General features: G+C 37.5%; 1 protein-coding gene across 1 annotated transcript in view; it reads left to right on the forward strand.

Moving 5' to 3' along the window:
* The window catches only part of gabbr1b (gamma-aminobutyric acid (GABA) B receptor, 1b), a 325,006-nt gene that overhangs the window by 188,717 nt on the left and 116,527 nt on the right, over positions 1 to 19,762 (forward strand). Inside the window, exon 12 of the mRNA XM_030147671.1 lies at positions 20 to 211. Within this exon, the coding sequence (XP_030003531.1) occupies positions 20 to 211 (192 nt within the window). The remainder of the gene's footprint in view (positions 1 to 19; positions 212 to 19,762) is intronic.

Here is a 19,762-nt window from a genome sequence, read left to right on the forward strand (position 1 = left end):
CCACATCGTCCCATTGCAGGTGTACAAGGAGAAGCTGTACGGGAAGAAATACGTGTGGTTCCTGATTGGCTGGTACGCAGATAACTGGTTTAAGATCAAGGACCCATCCATCAACTGTACGGTGGAGCAGATGACAGAGGCTGTGGAAGGTCATGTGACCACTGAGATTGTCATGCTCAACCCCGAGACTGTGCGAGGAGCCTCTAACCTGGTAAGACGGGCATTATATTATCAGACCACAGGATCAATACGCTGTTAATGACACGTACTTAGTTGAACCTGTAGGCCTAAAACTCTGTCACTGAAGCGGATACATGTGACAGACAGTGTGCTAGTTTTGTCTCAGAGTTTTTGATCTAACATCTGTAAGCTTTTTGGTGTGCCAGAATTTTGCATAATTAATACTGGTGTAGCAATCTGTCTCATCTTTTTTAAGATACTGAATTTTCTGACGTAATACATAATGAATGAAACATGAAATTAAAAGCTAAAATCTGAGTTTCCTACTCAGACTTGAGATTTTTTTTTAATACTCGATGACTTTAAAAGCTCAATCATGAATCAAACATGTACTGAATTTTGGGGTATTTTAAAAATGCTATTTTTACCTTTACTGCCTTCATTTATGTTACAGTTAATTTTGGTGGTCAAAGTATGATTATGTGCAGTCTATCTTAGATTACTCTGGCAACTTTTATCCAGTTAAGCCTTAAATCCATCTCCTATATCATGTTTGTTGTACAATAGATTTTAGAGGACAAAAATTGTGAAGATCTACAATTCTAAACCCATAATACACATGCTATTGGTGGCACCTAGGATGGAATATCTCTAAAAAAAAAATAAAATAAATACAGTGCACATAGTGTGTTTAGACAGGTTAACTCTTTAAAACCTGATGTGTCACCGCTGACATACCCTGTGCATATAAGATAAGATAAGATAAGATAAGATAAGATATACTTGTTTGTCCCCTGGGGGAAATTCGTTGTAGGCAATAGCACACGGGGGCTGCAACGCCATACGGACAACATAGTACAAACAAGAAGACATCTCAATGCAGACACATAATAATAAATAACACTCCAGACATGTGACAGCAATATTATGACATGGTATACTGAAACATGGGACAGTATACAGCACCAGTAGATAAATAACTAAGACCATTGCATGACCCTAAATCCATACCAAAATATGTAACAACATCATAATATTAAAGCCAAAGTGATTAAAAATATTACCACTGAAGGATGAGACACCACCATCAGTGAATAGAGATAAAATGTGATAAATACATACATTTTGGATCGCTCTAACTCTTTCACCGTTTGTGCAGTTGGAAAAATTCCAACAGTTTCTTAAATCTGAGACATTACACTGTGTAGGCTTTATTGGGTCACAACAGTAATTTCACACACACCTGTTCTAGAAGGTGGAGAAAAAGCTGTTTTAGCAGAATTATAACATGCTGTAAATTGTAAATGACTGCTAGGTTTCGAAAGTTCTAAGTGCTCAAGAAAAATGGGCAACAGATCTCACTCACAGCATATTTTCTGAATGTTTTATTGTCAAAATAAGAAAAAAAAGTCCAGACGGACCATGTTAGGCTTAGGGTTTAAAGGGTTAACTGTTGTAAGTATTATCTATTACAAGCTAAAGTATGGCAACATTGAGGTAGCCAACATTCTGAATCGGTGAATGGTGGCTTTAAGTATTAGGGATAAATTCTCCTTCTGTGTGAACTGTGTTCAGCTGAAGGTTGGCCAGTGCTGGTGTATATTTCTGTGATAATGGATGTACTCAGAGACACAAGTACTGAGTGAGGTTGTAGGTGGCACAAAAAATGGGATTCCTCAGGCTCTGCTGCCTTACTAAACATTTTTTTTTATTTCAAGCTCAAGAAGCTGAACACATGCAACATAGGAAGTGCAGTGTATTCAACAGAAGTGCAGTCGTTTTACCAGAACCTGCCAAACCCAGAAGGTCTAAAAAAAAAAAAAATACATCAACAGATGACATGAAATCTACTTGTACCCGTCAGTTTCTTTTTTATACTAGCACTTAAAGACACATATGGCCCTTAAAGCCAACCTGTGCTCAGTTTTAGCAGTCAAAGACCCAACGCTCTAGACCCAAAGGCCCTGGGAGACTCCTGCAGGGTTACCAAGATGGCGACAGATTTCAATAAACTGCATACCTCTCCCTTTTCCAGTGTGGAAAAGAACCTGCAGAGGCTGGTGAAAACATGTCACTACTCAGTCCACACAGAAAACCCTGTGCATGTACTTCCTGTTAGCAGAATTCTGAAACAAAATGTTGTTAAAATTTAATTAAAGTATTGTCTACCTGTGAAGAAATAGCAAATTACAATTATTAATTTTTTTTAAAATTTTGTAACGCAAGTTTAATATTTGTGTAAATGAAACAAAAAATTGGCTCCATTTTTTCTATAAATTTTCAATATTTTTCTCGTTATTTGTTCATTTCTCCCAGTCTGACGGAACTGGCAAGTTACAGTTAGATTCCTAGTAAATGTTTGCTGCTCTTAGCCTGTTGTCTAGCATTTGATGAAAAATAAATTGAAATGTATAAATGTGCATGTATTTGATGAAAAATGGAAATAAATTTTGTATTTTTAAGTAAAATTAGTATAATTTTTCATTCAAATCCCAAAATTTGACCTAAATACTAGTGACAAGAAGTAGCATTATTTCTGCACATGCATAGAACAAATTGTTGTTTGTGTTGGGTAATGATGAGCTCTTCTGTAGAGCCAGTTGGTTTTGTTCTGGGCGACTGTAAAAACACGGCAGCTTCTGTTGAAAGGAACCGCTTTTAGTTCAAGTGTTTAATATCTGGACATGTTTATACAAATACTGAATAAAGAAATAGCTCTACCCATACTTATGTTGTGTTCCAAGGATGCTAGATTGTTTTGTACTGTTAAATACATGTATTTATATGTATTCTGTAACCCCAGGAGAAAGGTATAATATCTCATTATATTTTATCCACCCTGTAAACATTCAGATGCATTCACTATTACTTCTTGATGTAGTGTTATTATTATCATGTCCTAATGTACTGTTGATCTGTCATAAATTATGTTGTGTTTTTGCAAATGCAGCTATTTGTAGTGCTAATGCCCAGGCTAAATATCCCTGAGGGAACAATAAAGCACGTCATATCTTTTGAAAACATTGCAAAATTATGAGATCAACCTTGAACAATGTTTTCTGAACAGCTGATGAGTTCAGACCTGCACAGTATAACATCTGTCAAAGACATCTCTAATGCAAACACTCCAGTAATTGGCAAGGAATGGGTAAAAGGATCGAAGAATGCACATTAGGTACACTATAGAGTTAGAACCACAGTAACTTTAATGGTTTACAGGTTTTGTACAATTTGCCCTTTTTCCAGGTGCCTTGGATTTTGGAATCAGCTAATTGGATGTACTGCAAGGACTGCAGTTTGGCATTAAGACACCTTGTTCAAGAAGAGAATCAATAACAGCTTTAATGCCTTTAACAGCTTCTGGTGACACGTAATATTAGTTAAGTCGAGGCAATAATGCATTTAGGTCCACAGTAACTCTAAGTAGAACAACTGATCAATGAATGAAGTCAACATGATTTAAGTGTGTGGCCCAAAGAGAAGCAGGAGTTCAGCAGATGGTGCAAACTGAGCATTTGAAGCAAGTGTGTCCACTCTAAAAAAAAAAATTCAGGGCCTTAGTAAATATCACAATAATAAAAGGCAATGACTACTGCCACAGTACTGTGGCACAAAATATCAGTTTGTCTATTGCCACAGACCAATCAAATGTTAGCATCTGTACTAGAGCTAGTCAGGGATACTGTTACATGAACTCATTCACCTCTCCTTTTTTTTTACTCATTCGCCTCTTGTTGCCAGAGTACTGTGGTAATATATGGCGTATACTTCAGTGCATTCTTTTGTGCATTTTGCTACCACAGTACTGTGGCAATTGATGGAAGAAATGACAAATTAGTGATAGTATATAGTATAGAATAGGAATTATTGTCCTAAATACTCTATATGTTATTTTATGATGTTCTTTGCTCTGGAGGCTGGAGAGGGTGGGCGGAGCTACATGTTAGATAGACGCGGTAGTGTGATGTGGGACTTTTCAGTTCTGTGTCAGTTCAGTGCTGTGGTCTTGTGGAATTCTGCACTCTTAACGTTGTCCCAGTGGCTGATTTATGTCATTGTTGGATTTACCTACCAGCGCTGTGCACCCCCCGCCACCATTCCCGTTTGAAAATCTTTAGAATAAAAAAAGAAAAAAAAAAGGAAATGCTTTTCTGATTGGGAATTGAACCAGCATCATCCCCATTGTAGTCAGATACCTTATCAAGTGAGCTAAATGTCCATTGTGTCTGAAGTCAACCTATTCCCTATATGATTGCCTTGGTACTTTTTGGGATGTACGTTACCAGTCTAGACATAATATAATGAGGATGCTGATTGGCTCTGTGGTAATAGACAAACCAATATTTCATGCCACAGCACTGTGTCAATAGCCAATTTGATAATAAAAAGGTAGCTATACTACTTTAATAAAATCTCTGAAAATCACTTAAGGGCTTGTTTAAGTTGGACATACCAAAATAAATACTTAAAAATCCAATTTTGTTTTATATTTGCATCTATTATTCAAGTTTATTTCACAAAAAGAAATGAATATTTGAGTAACAAATTATATTTTTAAGATATCCATAATATTTTCTGTAAATACCAGTGAGGATATTTGAGTATGGAGCACTCATACCGATCAGTTTCAAGATCTTTAATTATTATTCATTCTAACTCAATAGTCTTCATCTCTAACTACTACTTAAGACAGTGAGTACATTTTGGGAGTTGCAGACTGACGTGCAATGGCCAGTGCCTTGCCATTTTTGTGTTTGTTTTTTTTATTTTTGCTAAGGCGCACCATAAGTGAAAGCCGCAGGCCCAACAATGCCTTACCTGTTCATCTAGGATTGTCATTGTCTCGTTCACTGTGAAACTAAACCTTATACTTGTCGCATTAAAAGCACATCCTGTGTGCTTTAATTTCACTGAGTGAACTTCTTGCCAATTCTCCAACCACAATATAACATTAACTCTGATATATGATAATTCAGTATGAATTACATTCTATTAAAAACATTAAGTAAATGTAGCAGATAAGTTTTGTTAAATAATAACCTCATTTTCAGTTGCATCTACCTCATATTTCAATTATATCTACTCATTATTTTGAGTGGTTTGAATTTAGGGTTACTATTACATAGACTTAAAATTTTAATTATATCAACTCAGTTTTATATTTCACGGTGTTCAATTTAGTTATTCAGCTCTGCGTCAATTTTTTAATTACATTTACTTAAGTCAAGGTAAATCTAAATGATTTCACAGCTTTCAAATCTACTCAATATTTTTGAGTGTAAAAATGTTATAAGGATTAAATTGAGTAGAGCATAGTTAAAGTTTTTAGGGTGTGTGATTCCAAAGATGTATGCAGCGACTGTGTACATGTGTGTTTTTAACAGGACACAGTCTCCTTCTCATAGACTGAAGATCACATGGCTGAAACAGGTTAGTTGGTGATGCAATGCGTGAGTCCTGCTGCTCAGAGAATAGACTTTACAGCAGAAGAAGCACTGCCTTTGGCCCAAAATAGACATGAGTAGGTGGAGACGACGGAGCAGGCGGACCAATAATACCAGTAGCTTTTACCTGATAGACCAAGGGAACAGACTGGTGAAGAAATGCAGGTGTGAAATGTTGAACAGTTGATCTCATAGTCATTAAAATTATGCTAAAACTTGTTTATTTATTAGCAGTCGGTCAAGCTTATGTAATGATCTGGCCACCAATAGAACTGAAAATGCTGTCAATGAGAATCTCCAAGCACAATAAATCAGAGTTTAGAGTGTACAAACTACCTCCACAAACAACCCAGCTGGAGAACTAGTTGTCAGTGAATGAAATCAAATATGTGCTCATGCTTGTTTTGATGCTGTCTCCAACACAGGTATCGAGACTCACCAACAGATATTATTTGACAAGAAAATATGCCTGAATTTACTGTCTCTAGAACTCCACAATCAGCCAACTTCATATGTTTTTAGCCCAAAAGTTTGTATATGTATGTGTTTTGTTGTTTTTTTTAATATCAGGAAACTGGCTGCAAATAGGTAATTGACATCTCTTACAACATGAGTAAACAAATTCGCCTTTCTGTTTTTTTCTTGACATTTAAGTTTATCTCGTTCAAGGTTATGAACATTCCAGAAAGCTTGAAACAGTAGATTACCCATTACCCACATCCCATTCCCGTTGAGTCTTTGAAACCCTGATCTCAATAGTCGCTTTTCCATTGACCCTCAATACATGCACATAAAATTTTACCTAATGGAAAAACGACAGTTTCGCCAAAAGTCTAATTTTTTGATTAAAAGTTTTTGCACTGGCAAGAGGTGGTTTTTCAGGCGTAGCGCAAAAGGTATATCACGCAAAACTGCAATGGAAAGACCTTTTTTTGCAACTAGAGTCAGGCGAATTAAAAAACCAGATGTTGACGGACATTACAATAAGCAAAGAAGAAGAAGAAACATGTCGTGTTATGTGTGGACACACCAGGAAACCTGATCATTTTTTCATTTAGTATGAGATAGAGGGGTAATATATAATAATAATGAATATACCTGTAAATCAACACCATATTTACGTTCGTCGCCATGTTTATGGAATGACTTCTTGTGTCATCTCATGAGAATAAATAAATCATCGCATTTGTGATTTAACGGAAAAACCGACATTACACGCTTCTGTTTTTTCGACATTTAGTGAATATCTGTAAAGTTTTGCGCAGATGTCCAATGGAAAAGTAACCACTGTCATGCCAGTGTTACATCTTACCCAGTCCAAAGAACAAAACCCCTACTGCTCATTGTGCTCAACTGGAGAAAAAACCCAATAAATAAAGTCCCCCCCTTTCTATTTCTGTACCGGTGTCCAGAATGTCAGCCTGCGTCACCATATTGTGCTGATAATCAGTGAGTATACCCTGGTGTTGTTTTTCCATCACTGCAGATGAATACCCAGAACTTCTGCAAAGTCATTTGTCAGTTTAGGTGCTGGGACTGAAACGTTTGCTCGGTTCTTGGCAGGGTAAACCTCTCTTCCATACACTCGCTGGCCAGTTGTCCTATTTTACTACATTTGCTGCAAATTTCCTTCCTCCCGTCTCTGGTTGCCTGCTGTCTCTGTTCTGGCTCTGTCCCTGCTGAGCCCCCTTCCCTCCTGTGAATCATTTCTAAAGTATTACTTTTTCTTCCCTTTCTCTGAAGTAAATGTCGTCTCGGTTAAGTTCGCAGGTGGCAGTCTGGCGGCTTTAAAAGATTACATCTCTGAGTTCAGATAGAAGCACCATGAAGGAGCAGACGTTTCATTAGGGCCTGTTTTTATGAATGGGTCACATTCATCCATTTTTATGCCTGCTTTAGTCTCCCATTTGTTTTGAAAGTGCCGGAGGTAGTCTTTAAGTTCCTTAAAGCCTTTTTTTGGACTGCTCATTAAAATGGACTTGCAACAGCCGTTATTGAGCCATTCATCTCCTCTATTTAGGTCAGGTCACCCTTTCATGCCATTTTGCTATTGAAACTGCAAAATGATTTTTGACATTTTCCAGTTATTTCCATGTGGTGGGGTCAGGGGTTTTTCTCCATGACAGAACCTGACCAGCACGCTAATATTCCACTGACAGGTTTCATGTAATTTCTGAATGAGCATTTTTTGACCAAGACATGTTGATATTATTTAGATTCTTCATCAGTCAGTCAGTTATCCTTGAGAGGGTCAGGGGGGTGCTGGAGCCTATCCCTGCTGCCTATGGTCAAAGGTGGGGGACACCCTGGACGTGTTGCCATTTCATCACAGGGCTGACATATAGAGACGAACAACCATCACACCTATGGGCAGTTCTTTTTTTGCTTAATTGGATGGTGGAAGGAAGCCGGAGTACCCAAAGAGAACCCACGCAAACAGGGAGAACGTGCCAACTCCACGCAGAAAGGTCTTGGTGTTGGAATCAAACTAGGAACCTTCTTGCTGTGAGGCGACAGTGCTATCCACTGCACCAGATTCTTTGTGTAGTCACATAATAAGCACAATCAGAATATATTGGCGTTTCTCAGTACATGTTCTCGTGATCTTGTGGAACGTCATCAGTTGGGGCCTAAGCACTGTTATATTTCAAAGTTCGCACAAACCAAGTTCAGATGGAATTCCTGGATGTTCTTGTTTCCTAGCTTAAACCAAGAATGGATTGGTTGGTGACTTGTGTGGACTTGGCTGCAAGTATCCCAAGATGTATTTCATGCTATTCTCGAAGGCAGTGGCGGCTAATCGGATAATTGTAATAATCAGATGTAACGCAATTGCATGCACTTAAGAAGTGCGATAATCGAAACACCCTGGTTTAGACACTCTAGTCCACAGGTGTCAAACATGCAGCCCGGGGGCCAAATCCGGCCCGCCAAAGGGTCCAATCTGGCCTGCGGGATGAATTTGTGAAATGTAAAAATTACACTAAAGATATTAACAATCAGTGGTGTCAGAATCATTTTAATTCAGGTTCCACATACATACACACATACAGTCCAATTAGATTTCAACTGGGTCAGACCAGTAAAATATGATCAGAATAACCTATAATGATAACCCCACATTTTCTCTTAGTTTTTTTGGTGTAAAAAAGTAAAATTACATGAAAATGTTTACATTACCAAACTATACTTTTACCAAAAATGTGAATAACCTGAACAAATACGAACAAACGAAAATGTCTTAAGAGAAGTAGATGCAATTTTACCAATATTCTGCCTGTTACTAAATGTTTTGTGCAGTTGTAATGCTCATGTGTAAATGATAAACTGATGAACTGAGGTATAATATTGTTTAAATTGCACTTGTTTTTCTTAAGACAATTCAAGTTGTTCATGTTATTCAGATTTTTAAGGTAACTTTGTAGATGTAAACCTGATCATAATATACTTTTCCTTTTTTCACTGTTATTATTTTACTGGTCCAGCCCATTTGAGATCAAATTGGACTGAATGTGGCCCCTGAACTACAATGAGTTTGACACCCCTGCTCTAGTCTATTATCGGATTTCTTTCAGAGTACATATGTCATAGTACACAACCGTTACACAACTGTTCCAATAACAGAGAGACTTGCGTTCTTAGAAAATCCGTTCTCTGGGACTGTTCTTACCAAGAACGTTCTCGCTGAGTTCACAAGTCCAAACTTAATTAGAGAAACGCCCTGTGTCTCAGTTGGACTTGTTCCTCTTCTTCATGCACTTTTCTCTTTCCTCCTATCTTTTACTCTAAACACTGCTCTTCTTTCTGTTTTGAAACCCTCATTCTGTGTTTTGTTTGTGAGGGTGTACCTGTGTCTCAGTCGTAGTGGGTTGTTTTCTGCTGTTGCTAAACCATCTGCTTCAGTGGTCCCCAGTCTGCAACTAAAGTAGCAGCATATTTAAGGAATTGCCTCTGGCTGTCAGAAAGGTCAGCAGTGTGTTTTGGATAAGTGCTATCATGGTGAACTGTTTGGTCTAAACCTTTTATAATCTGCTCCTTCTAACACTAACAGCTTTGTGAGTTTCTTCATGTCAGGATGAAGGTGTGACTCCATCCAAAGGTGGAGCAGGACAAATGCTTGTTTACCAACCTGATACTGATATTTATTCTTTATTTTGTTCAGCTTCACTGATTTCCATGCTGAAGACTTTAATGAATGTAGGGAAAGATTTATCTGTTTTGGGATTCTTCTTTGTCTCAATAGGAAGTAGAGTTGAAACGATAAATTGATTAAGTTGTAATTGAAAACATTATTTGATTACAATTTTCCTGAATTGAAGCTTTGTTTCCTTAATTTCACTGCCTCTAAACATTGGTTCTACTGTTGTGTTTCACACAGATGCTTATTGTGATACACATAATAACAGGATCAACACAAAGTTTTATGATGGTTACATTTCTAGTTGTTAATAAATTATGAATAAGTTAGGTAGTTGGATACAAATGTGTTGAAAACTGCAGTGCAATATTGTTTGTAGATGTCATTTGACTTGTTTGTTCTATTGATATTTTATATATTCTTTCATAACGTTGTTGTTATTTCTATATAGATATTTTTTTAGATCCTTTGACTTTTTTTCCTTTTGTGGTTGTTGTTTCAGCTTGTTGTGGAATAAAGGACAAGTTGTTTGTCATTTTCAGACATGTCTTTTTTATATTGTTACTATTTTATTTAGCTTATTCAAAAAATCCTCAATCAAATCAAAGAAAATAATCAATAGATTAATCAAATATAAACTAGCTGTGTCTCAAACAGGATGAGTTAGAGAAAGTATGGTTCTTTCTTCTACTTAGTTCAGTTTGGTACACTCTTCATAATACAGAAACTTAAAGTGTGCAGTGACCAAGACAAGGCTATTTAGACATACAGTAAGTTGGGAACGTTGTGTCAGATATCGTCTCTCAACACAAATGGGGCTGTTCTGCTGATACAAATAAGATAGTTAAAGTAGCAGGAGTCAAAATTACAGGGAAATATGAGACTATGAAAATACACCCTCTCCCTCTACAGCTCTCCTGTCTTGGTTTACATTGACTAGTAATGACATGACACCATCGGTCTATTTCCATTGCCTCCATGTCCACGTAGCATCTGACCAAACCTGCTCGGTGATTGGTAGTTACAGCTGTCAAATCATTTATTTAAACCCCCCAATTATCTGAAAACTGTAACTACACCCACATCGCCAGATGCCACTAAATCCCACACACTGCATCTTTAACAAAAGTATGAACTATTATTGAATCTCCTTTAGGGCTGTTTTTTTTTTTTTTTTTTTTAAATCCTGCTGATGTTATGGAGAAACTACCTAATAGGGAGCCGTTACCACAGTAACTATGAACCAACTCCCTCTTCTTCTCCTTTTATTAGATTTATGGCGGGTTGCATTTAGATTGCATCATCATCATCATCATCATCATCATCATCATCATCATCATCAAGTATTGAGTGTATTGAGTGTATTTAAGTCGACTGAGATGAAATTTCTGTAACTAAACCAAACACTGGCTGAAAAGACGGTGACAGTAGAGTAACAAAGTCACGTCCAGTTCTGTCCAAATCTGATCAGTGATTGGTAATTATAGCTGTATTTACCCCTCTACATATGACTAGTTAAAACCCTGCGTCTCAGAGTATATTGTTTGCCACCTGAAAACACAGAGAAGGAGAAGATGCCGAAGTGTTATATCCAGACCAATTGAATTTGAATGTGCTGAAAGGAAATGATGGAATTTCTGCACAGGTACTGAAACTTTACATTATACATTACATCGCATTCGTCTTAAATTGTGTATTGCCATTTCTCTTAATCATATCAAGATTGTACTTTTTTTTTTTTAGCTAAATTGCACATCCAAGCAAAAGCAGGAAACCCACTTGGCCATTGTTTTTAAATCCACAGATTCACCCCACACTGCTTTTCAATCTCTGATTGTGTCTAGTCTTACTTCATTTTTTAAGAAGTAATGGACATATAATAAGTCACAATCTGGCAGCAGTGATTGCCAGACACATATTAGAGGAGATAATTCACCTCAGATGCCACTTTTTCTTGCAAATGAAATGAGATTAAGGCAACATCAATAAACCAACAAAACATTAATGCAGCTGGAGTCAATACTGAACCATTCCACAGTCATTAACATGCAAATCATCTGTGGTGAACTGTGGATTTTCACTCCCTCTGACTGTCTGAACAGCTCACTAAACAAACCGAGTCAAGTGTCTTAAGAGCTTAAGCAATTCCAATCTCTTTAATATCACTCTAAGTCTCATATTTGAGACAAATTCTCAATTAGCACGACAAGAATTTACATACTGTTGAAAACAAACAGAAAATTCACTGTTCAGTTCTTTTAAAATTACTTTAAACACGTATTCAGTTAGTAAAAGTACTCTTCCAATCCAATCATGCGGCACACAGGGTAAGACAAACAGAAGAATTAAACAGTAAATCCAAGTCCGATTTGTTGAAAAAATTCTGAAGTGTCTGTGTTGTTTTAAGTACAATCACAAAACACAATTTTTGTACAAGAGGTAGACTGATGTAATTATGAAATTTTGGAACAAGAAAAATCTTTAGTTCAGTTAGAAATGCACCATCGTTGATTTTATAAGATTGCATAATGTCGAACTGAACATCTTACCTGAATTACTTCATCAATACAGCTATAAAAACTGAGAATGATTTTTTATTTTTTGAGCTATTATTTTTCTTTCATGTCAGTAATTGCAGTATAGAAGGCTATTTTTAGCTTGGCTATCAGAACTAAGCTCTGCAGTAGTTTGTAAAATGTCAGCCATACCAATTAATCGCTCTATCTCTACTTTGTACCATAAATTGCACATTCCCAAAGGTCACAGACTATCACCCTAATAATATACATTGCCAGACAAAAGCAATCATCTCCCACAATTCAGCTTATCACCATACATACTATTATAAGGAATAGTTAATTAACAGATATTGTCCTTATGATCCCTGGAACTAGACTTAGGTCCACACCCAGGGTATCTCTTAGTAGACTCCCAAAAATCTACTATCTCAGTAAAGTATCAGGTTTCTACTGGATGAATTTTTCCTACAATGACTGACCTTCCCTTCTACATATTCGCTCCAGTAAAAACTGTTTACCATGTATAAAACCCGCTTTGGGGAGAGGTTGAAATGTTTTGAGTGAATTCCAAAGTCCAGTCATAGTGTCAATATCTTCACCCAAAGATAAAACCTCTGCAGAGTAGACCAAAATAAAATCAGTGCACTGTTGTTGAAAAACAGCATCAGATGAATGAGACAGTCAGTGTAGGGAGAAGGTCTGTCGACAAAACATTAGGCGTCAGCACCGGAGACTGATGTTTGTTTCCGTTTGCAATAGAAAAGTGAATGCTTCTTTCATCCAAAACTGTGCGCTTTGTCAAGGTCAGGAGAAATCGATGCTTTGACTTTAAAGTTCTCTTTCAGTCAAAACCAGGTATTTTTATGTTCCTTCACTGTAATATTTGAGTTGGCTGCTTAAAGGTGGGGTGCGAGATGTTTTTCTGGAGCATTTTTTTTTTTTTCACTATATTGCTTAAAATCCCCTTCACACCCCAATTACAACCAATTAATTAAATACTCTAACACAAAAATAAAAAAAAATGTAGTCACCTGTGGAATGGACAGGACTGAAAAAACACCATCCAATCATTTTGAGCACCTAATCGAAATGTTTGAACGGTGATATGTCTGTCAAATTTAACTGCCATTTGTCCCTCCCCCCTCTGCGCGTACCCCTGTTTGTGCATGAATCGTGTGTTCTCAGAGGCTTGGAGCACTTGTACAGGAAATGAAGACAGAGCCAGAGCTTGGCTATATTAGTTCTATTAGAATGGAACGTTCACTGGCTAACTGTTTTGTCACTAACATAAATCAGTAGGAAATGTAACTTTAGTTAGATAGGTATTAGGGCTGGGTATCATGGCCAATTTCCATAATCAATTCGATTTCGATTCATAAGGTTCTGAATCGATTAATCACAATTCGATTCGATTCAATATCGATTCGATTCAGTATTAATTGATTGATTGAGAGTAATTTAGTGATACCAAAGTACAATTTTGAGTTGTAATCTGATTGAGTACCGCAGTCATGCAACAGGTCAATACTGGTATCAATATTGATATTAGAAAGGAAATAAATATGACATTTCAGCAGTAAATTGCTGAATGTACTCTTAAATAATGAACAGGACAGAAACATTGCCATGTTCTTACAGTGGCTAAGAACGGACTTCGTTAACTTTATTCTGTTTTTTGGCTGGAGACTTCTACTCACTGGATGTGTGTGTGTGTGTGTGTGTGGGGGTGGGGGTGGGGGGGGGGGGTAGCGTAGTGGTTGGACATTGTCGCTTTCCTCTTCCTCTAACTCCATACTCAGCCATAGGTGATAGTATGGATCCAAGTTAATATTCCAAGAACAACTGGCTTCTGCGACTCGCCGGGTGGCCTGTTCCGTCACACTGCGGGTTCGAGTTTGAGGCCGCAGGACGTCCAGCGGAGGGGTTTCCCCACTGCGTCTTTTCCGCAACTGAGACCAAGTCTTCCCCAGGGGTTCACAAGATGGAGCCGCCCGTGGTTCCACATACTCCCGGTCCTGCTCTGAAAAATCGATCTCATCCACTATTAATCGATTACGATTAATTACAAAATTAAAATGAGATCGATCTAAGATTGATTAAATCGATTTTTTTACCCAGCCCTGATAGGTATGAACTGGGGCTGTTCTGTAAGATTGGGGGTGTTGGAGGAGACTGAACAAGGTATGCATGGATCAGAGTCAGAGCCGGAGCTTCAACTGGGGCTGTAGCCGGGGTCGGAGCCACAGGCGGGGCCGGAGCCTGCGAATTGTTGCTATGCAGCGCTTGTCAACCCTTGGGAGCAAGCATTGCGTGTGCCAGTACTCTGGAGGCGTGGCTTCAGAAGGATGTCCGAACAAAGGGGTTTGGACCAAGGCTATAATAGTTTTGGATTTTTCATTATAGTTTAGTTTTATTTAGTTTTGACTTTTTTTTCTCTAATTCAGTTAGTTTTAACTAGTTTTTAGAGCAGGTTTGCTAGTTTTTATTAGTTTTCATTATTTTCTAAGTGCCTAATTTTAGTATAGTTTTAGTTTTTTTTATATCTTTTATCTTCTTCGCCATCGTATTCAAATAAATCCTAGACAGGACTCTGCTGCTTTGTCCCAACTTTAGTCTCCATGTTTCCAGGTAGAGTGGGGACCAGAAGACGACTGTAAACCACAAGTGACCACAAGTGACGGACTGTTAAATATCATATGGTGCCGCTAGCTAAAATTGCTTGAGGGAAATAAATCGATTTCATATCAATCCAACATTGACAAAGACGAAAATGAAGGGAATTTTATCCATGATTTTTATTCGTTTTAGTTAGTTTTGTAAATACACAATACAGTTTCAGTTAGTTATCGTTTTTTTCTGTGAATTATAGTTTTTGCTTATTTCAGTTAACGAAAATGCTTTTACAATTCTAGTTTTCGTCATGTTAGTTTTCGTTAACGATAATAACCTTGGTTTGGACTTTTGAATTGAGTATTTTCAAAATGTAGCTTGCTCCATCCGTTTTTCTAAGATCTCGTACTCCACCTTTAAATACTGAAAACACTCCTCTTGTGTCTCACAAACATGAGAAATTAACAGTATTCGCATAACTGCATACGTTTCCACATTTTTCAAAGATGGAGGAGGTGTCTGACTGAAGTGGATCTTTAAGGAACCCCATCAGGTTGTCTTATCAGCAAAATGATGCTGCATTTATTGTTTATTTCACATTAAACACATAAAGCATGCATGCGATTCATATGACAGCACAGAACAATGTTACTGCATTCTGTACAGTTGATAGATATCATTTTTCTTCTTGTAACAATTCTGCATGCGATGCATTTTGTGCTTTCTCATTGTGTGTACCACTTTATTGTACATTACACATTTATTATGTTTATTTGAAATTAATGTGCACTACAGGGATGCACGAGGAGTATTCGGTCCCAGTGCTCAGGAAACATACATTTTTCATCCTTCACTTTTTCTGAATTATTGATACTTATGTGTGTATTTTCAAAACAACAAATATGTGTGAAAAACAGAAGTCCCAGCACAAACAGCAGGATGAAATCCAACACCAGTGTTCATGTCCACGTCAACAGGCTTTGGTCGAATTAGGCTGTCTCATTCTTCATCAGAGAGGCGCACACTTCAGTCTTAACAGGACAATCCCAACCACATGTAGTCAGTAATGACTAACAGTAACCCTAACAGCAGGACATCTGTGACAAAGCTTCCTGTTAAATCGGACGGCAATCTGTTGTATATCAAGCTCTTATTTGACCTGATCTGACTGCAGCTGCTTCTTTAAAGTTTTAGTACTTCCTGGAATAGCTTGGTGTTTTGTTGTGTAGGAGGGTCATTACATTATCACTAGAAGGTGCCTTTCAGTCTTCAAAATATTAAAAAAAAACTTGCGATGTTCCACTTAACTTTATGTTCAATTGTAGGCTGTTAGAAATGCATGTTGGTCAAACTCCCGCATTTTTAATAAATTTTTTGCAAGCAGACCATGAAATATGAAACAAATATGCCTACCCTTTAACTGACAAATACATGTAAAAATAAGTGACAGGGTGGACAGTTTTGACTAAAATTAGCTTTTAATGACCACATGTTGGACCTTGAGTTGGCAGACATCTTCAAACAGGACTGTGTAATGTTCAACAAATATATTTAGAATTTTTGAAAGGTTTTATATTAAACGATATTTTGTGGTGACAGGGTGGACATGCTAAGTTTGACCACATCCAAGTACAAATACAAAATGATGAATATTTTGAAATCTAATTGTAAATTCTAAATGCTCTTGTAGACTATGTTTCCACCTCCAATGAAGACACTTAAAATGACGATTATGTTGTCAGTGATGTCATCAACCAGATTATTAAAGGGGCGATTCCCCAAAAGTGACAGGGTGGAAAGCAGGTTCAAGGACATGTGAAGAATGTTAAATATTATTATGAAAATACAATAAAAATCATTAAAATGACATTTTTTATCTGAGTATAATGACAACATCTAAAATGTATAACGTTTTTTTTTATTTAAACCCTTATCAAACTCATTAAAGTTTGAAGGGCAGTGTGAGGGACATGCACAAATCATGCGCATTCCCTTAAAGAAAACTGTATAAAATAAAATCACATTTCAACAGGTTTAAACTTGTACTAATATATGTGTAAATGTTTGCCCATTCACAATAAAACCCCAGAATTTCATCATTTTGCCATGGGTTCATGGTGATAGTTAGATTCTGACTACTTAGACACCAAAGACACCTTATACTGATATTGACCCAGATGCATGCTGGGTAGTGTTTAGAGAGTACCGTTTTTTATGCTTGAGCCGAATCTAAGACTTCATGAAGCGCAGAGGATGTGTTAAGGCTGACCTGTTGTGTGTGAGCGTGGGGAGCACTTGATATGCAGGAACGGCTGTTTATTGATCAAAGTGCAGTGAAGTGACACTGGCTGTGTGTGAGGCGCAGGAAAATTACAGAAATACAGGGCGCTGTCTCTGCCTTTCATCTTCAGCTCCACGTCAGCCTCGACTACACCTCTGGGTCTAATTCTGACTGCTGACTGTGAGACGGGCTGATCGTTCATCTGACTTCTGAATGACATGATGGGGTTAGCTCCGACTTTATCCTCACAGTATCCCAGTCTGCAAAGGTAGATTTGCAAAAGGGAGGACAGTAGATATAAATAAAACTCAGAAAAGCACCTTCAAAGAGCTCACAGGTGACTTAAGTTTATTTATTTGTGGAAGTAAAAATCGTAATATTAAAAAACAAGGAGCAAATCTTCACATCTCCAACGATGCACCATTGAAAACATTAAGTAACTTGGAATAAATGAATGTGTAGTAGGACATTTTATAGAATATTGATGTCAGCAGGACTTGGTTTTGTTTATGGGTGTATTCATACCTACTTTGTTTGATCCATTTAAAATGGACCAGAGTTTGTTTCCTCCAGACTTTTTTAAGGTGTGAATACGGACATGCAAACTCTGATTCGAATCAAACAAACGGAGCAGAACCACCTTCATGCTGAAACAAACCAAGGAACCATGTACCTTTTTGTGCTTGACAAGCCACCGTAGCCACTGAAAGTAGCTGAGCCACACGGATAGTCAGAGCTAAAAGCAGCAGCCATGAGCTGTGGACAGACGTGGAGAATAAGGACATTGAATGTCTCATTGACATTTGGTCAGATGCCCATGTTATGAAACTGGCTTTGCAGTTCGTCACATTCATTTTACAAATTTTGGTCCACTAGCAAAAAGTGCAATGAGAATGCAAAAAAAGTCTGCATTTGATCCAAATCAAATAAGCGGACCAAAGGACTTTTGAGGTGTGAATACACCCTATGACTGATGGCTGATTTACAGCCTGTTCTGTTTGTTTGTATAAAGTTTATCATGTTATTTTACTACCTTAACCATAACTCAGGTCCTTTCCTACCCATAAACATGTTATTTGTGTGCTTAAAAATTTAAAACCTTAGTGTGTTATTGGAGGACATAACAAGACTTTATTACTATATACACACACACACACACACACACACACACACACACACACACATACACACACAAAAACACATGTAGAGTGAAAGGAACATGTATTTTAGAACATTAGAACATCACTCTTAGTGCATTAGACCATCATCAGTGCTGATCCAGGCCCCTGTCCACATCCACATTCTCCCTTTGAACATCATTCCTTACATTAGTACCATTACTTCATAGTACCTAACAAAGCAGGTACACTCACTGTTCATGCAGAGGTGGACCTTACGGACCCTGTAGACCACATTGGACCTGAGATTATTGACCACTGTCCTCACTGGAACTGTTGCTGTCACTGTCTTGTAATGTGTGTGGAAATGACCAAAAATAGTCACTTGCCCGATAAAGGGTTAAACTGACCCAATTTTTAATTATGTTGCATCTACTCTTATTAGTTGCATATATTTGGATGACAGTAGCTCAAAAAATAAAAATTGTACCAAATTGCCTATATTTTTGTGGGGTAGTTTAATGTTCAGGTGCACCAAATCTACTGTTGGTTAACGCCTAATGTTAAGTGTTTAGTGGCTCATGGATGCTTTTAGGAAGTAAACATGTATTTTATAAACTCTATAAGTGATTTCTTTGCATGAAAAACTGGTTGTTACATTTACAGATCTATGATTAGATAGCTGATGTGAAGAGAAGAGTTTTACCGAACTAAGGGTAAGATTTAAAGGAAAACAACACGTGAGCTGTCATTCCTAACATTTTCTATCACATCTATGGCACCTTTTCTGCGACTTCAAAAGAATATGTGCTTTAAAAGTGTCAGATCGCTGGCCCATGACCTAACAGCAAAACTGCATTTTCACAGTTGAAATATGTATGCAGTGAAAAAGGCAGCTGAGATCCCAAAAACATACAGTATCTAAAAAGGTATTGTATCACTTAATAATACAACACTACTTATTTTCACAGGCTTTTTCTTTGGGATATTTAATATATTTCTATTGGCACATGGTGTGAGAAGTGATCACATCTATGTGTAATTGTGACCTTCTTTGAGCCTTGCTACAAAAATGGTGAAATTATCTCAGAGGAATCCAAATGTAAAACCAACACAGTTCAGTTTAGTGACCGTGGACCCTGCTGAGTGAATCTCATGACAGCAGCCGACTGAATGTGTCACAGAGCTGTTCACTATTTTTGTTCAGAGTGCAGAATTTCCGTGACTAGTTCTTCTTCAGATGTACCTGTAAAGGCACACATTGCCTGTTGGCAGCGTGCTGTTTTGTTATAAATGGGAAAAACCTGTTTCTATATAGGGCTTCTGCAGTAAATGATGACAGATGTGAGATTTTATATTTAATAACGCCGTATAATTAAACCAGTTGGAAGTCAGAAGTGGAGGTGGTAATTGTCTTCACTTCAGGCGGAGGTGTTGGAGGAGCTGACAGGCAGGGAATGGAGGTTACACCT

Source organism: Sphaeramia orbicularis, chromosome 11 (genome assembly GCF_902148855.1).
Source record: "Sphaeramia orbicularis chromosome 11, fSphaOr1.1, whole genome shotgun sequence".
NCBI classification, from domain to species: Eukaryota; Metazoa; Chordata; class Actinopteri; order Kurtiformes; family Apogonidae; genus Sphaeramia; species Sphaeramia orbicularis.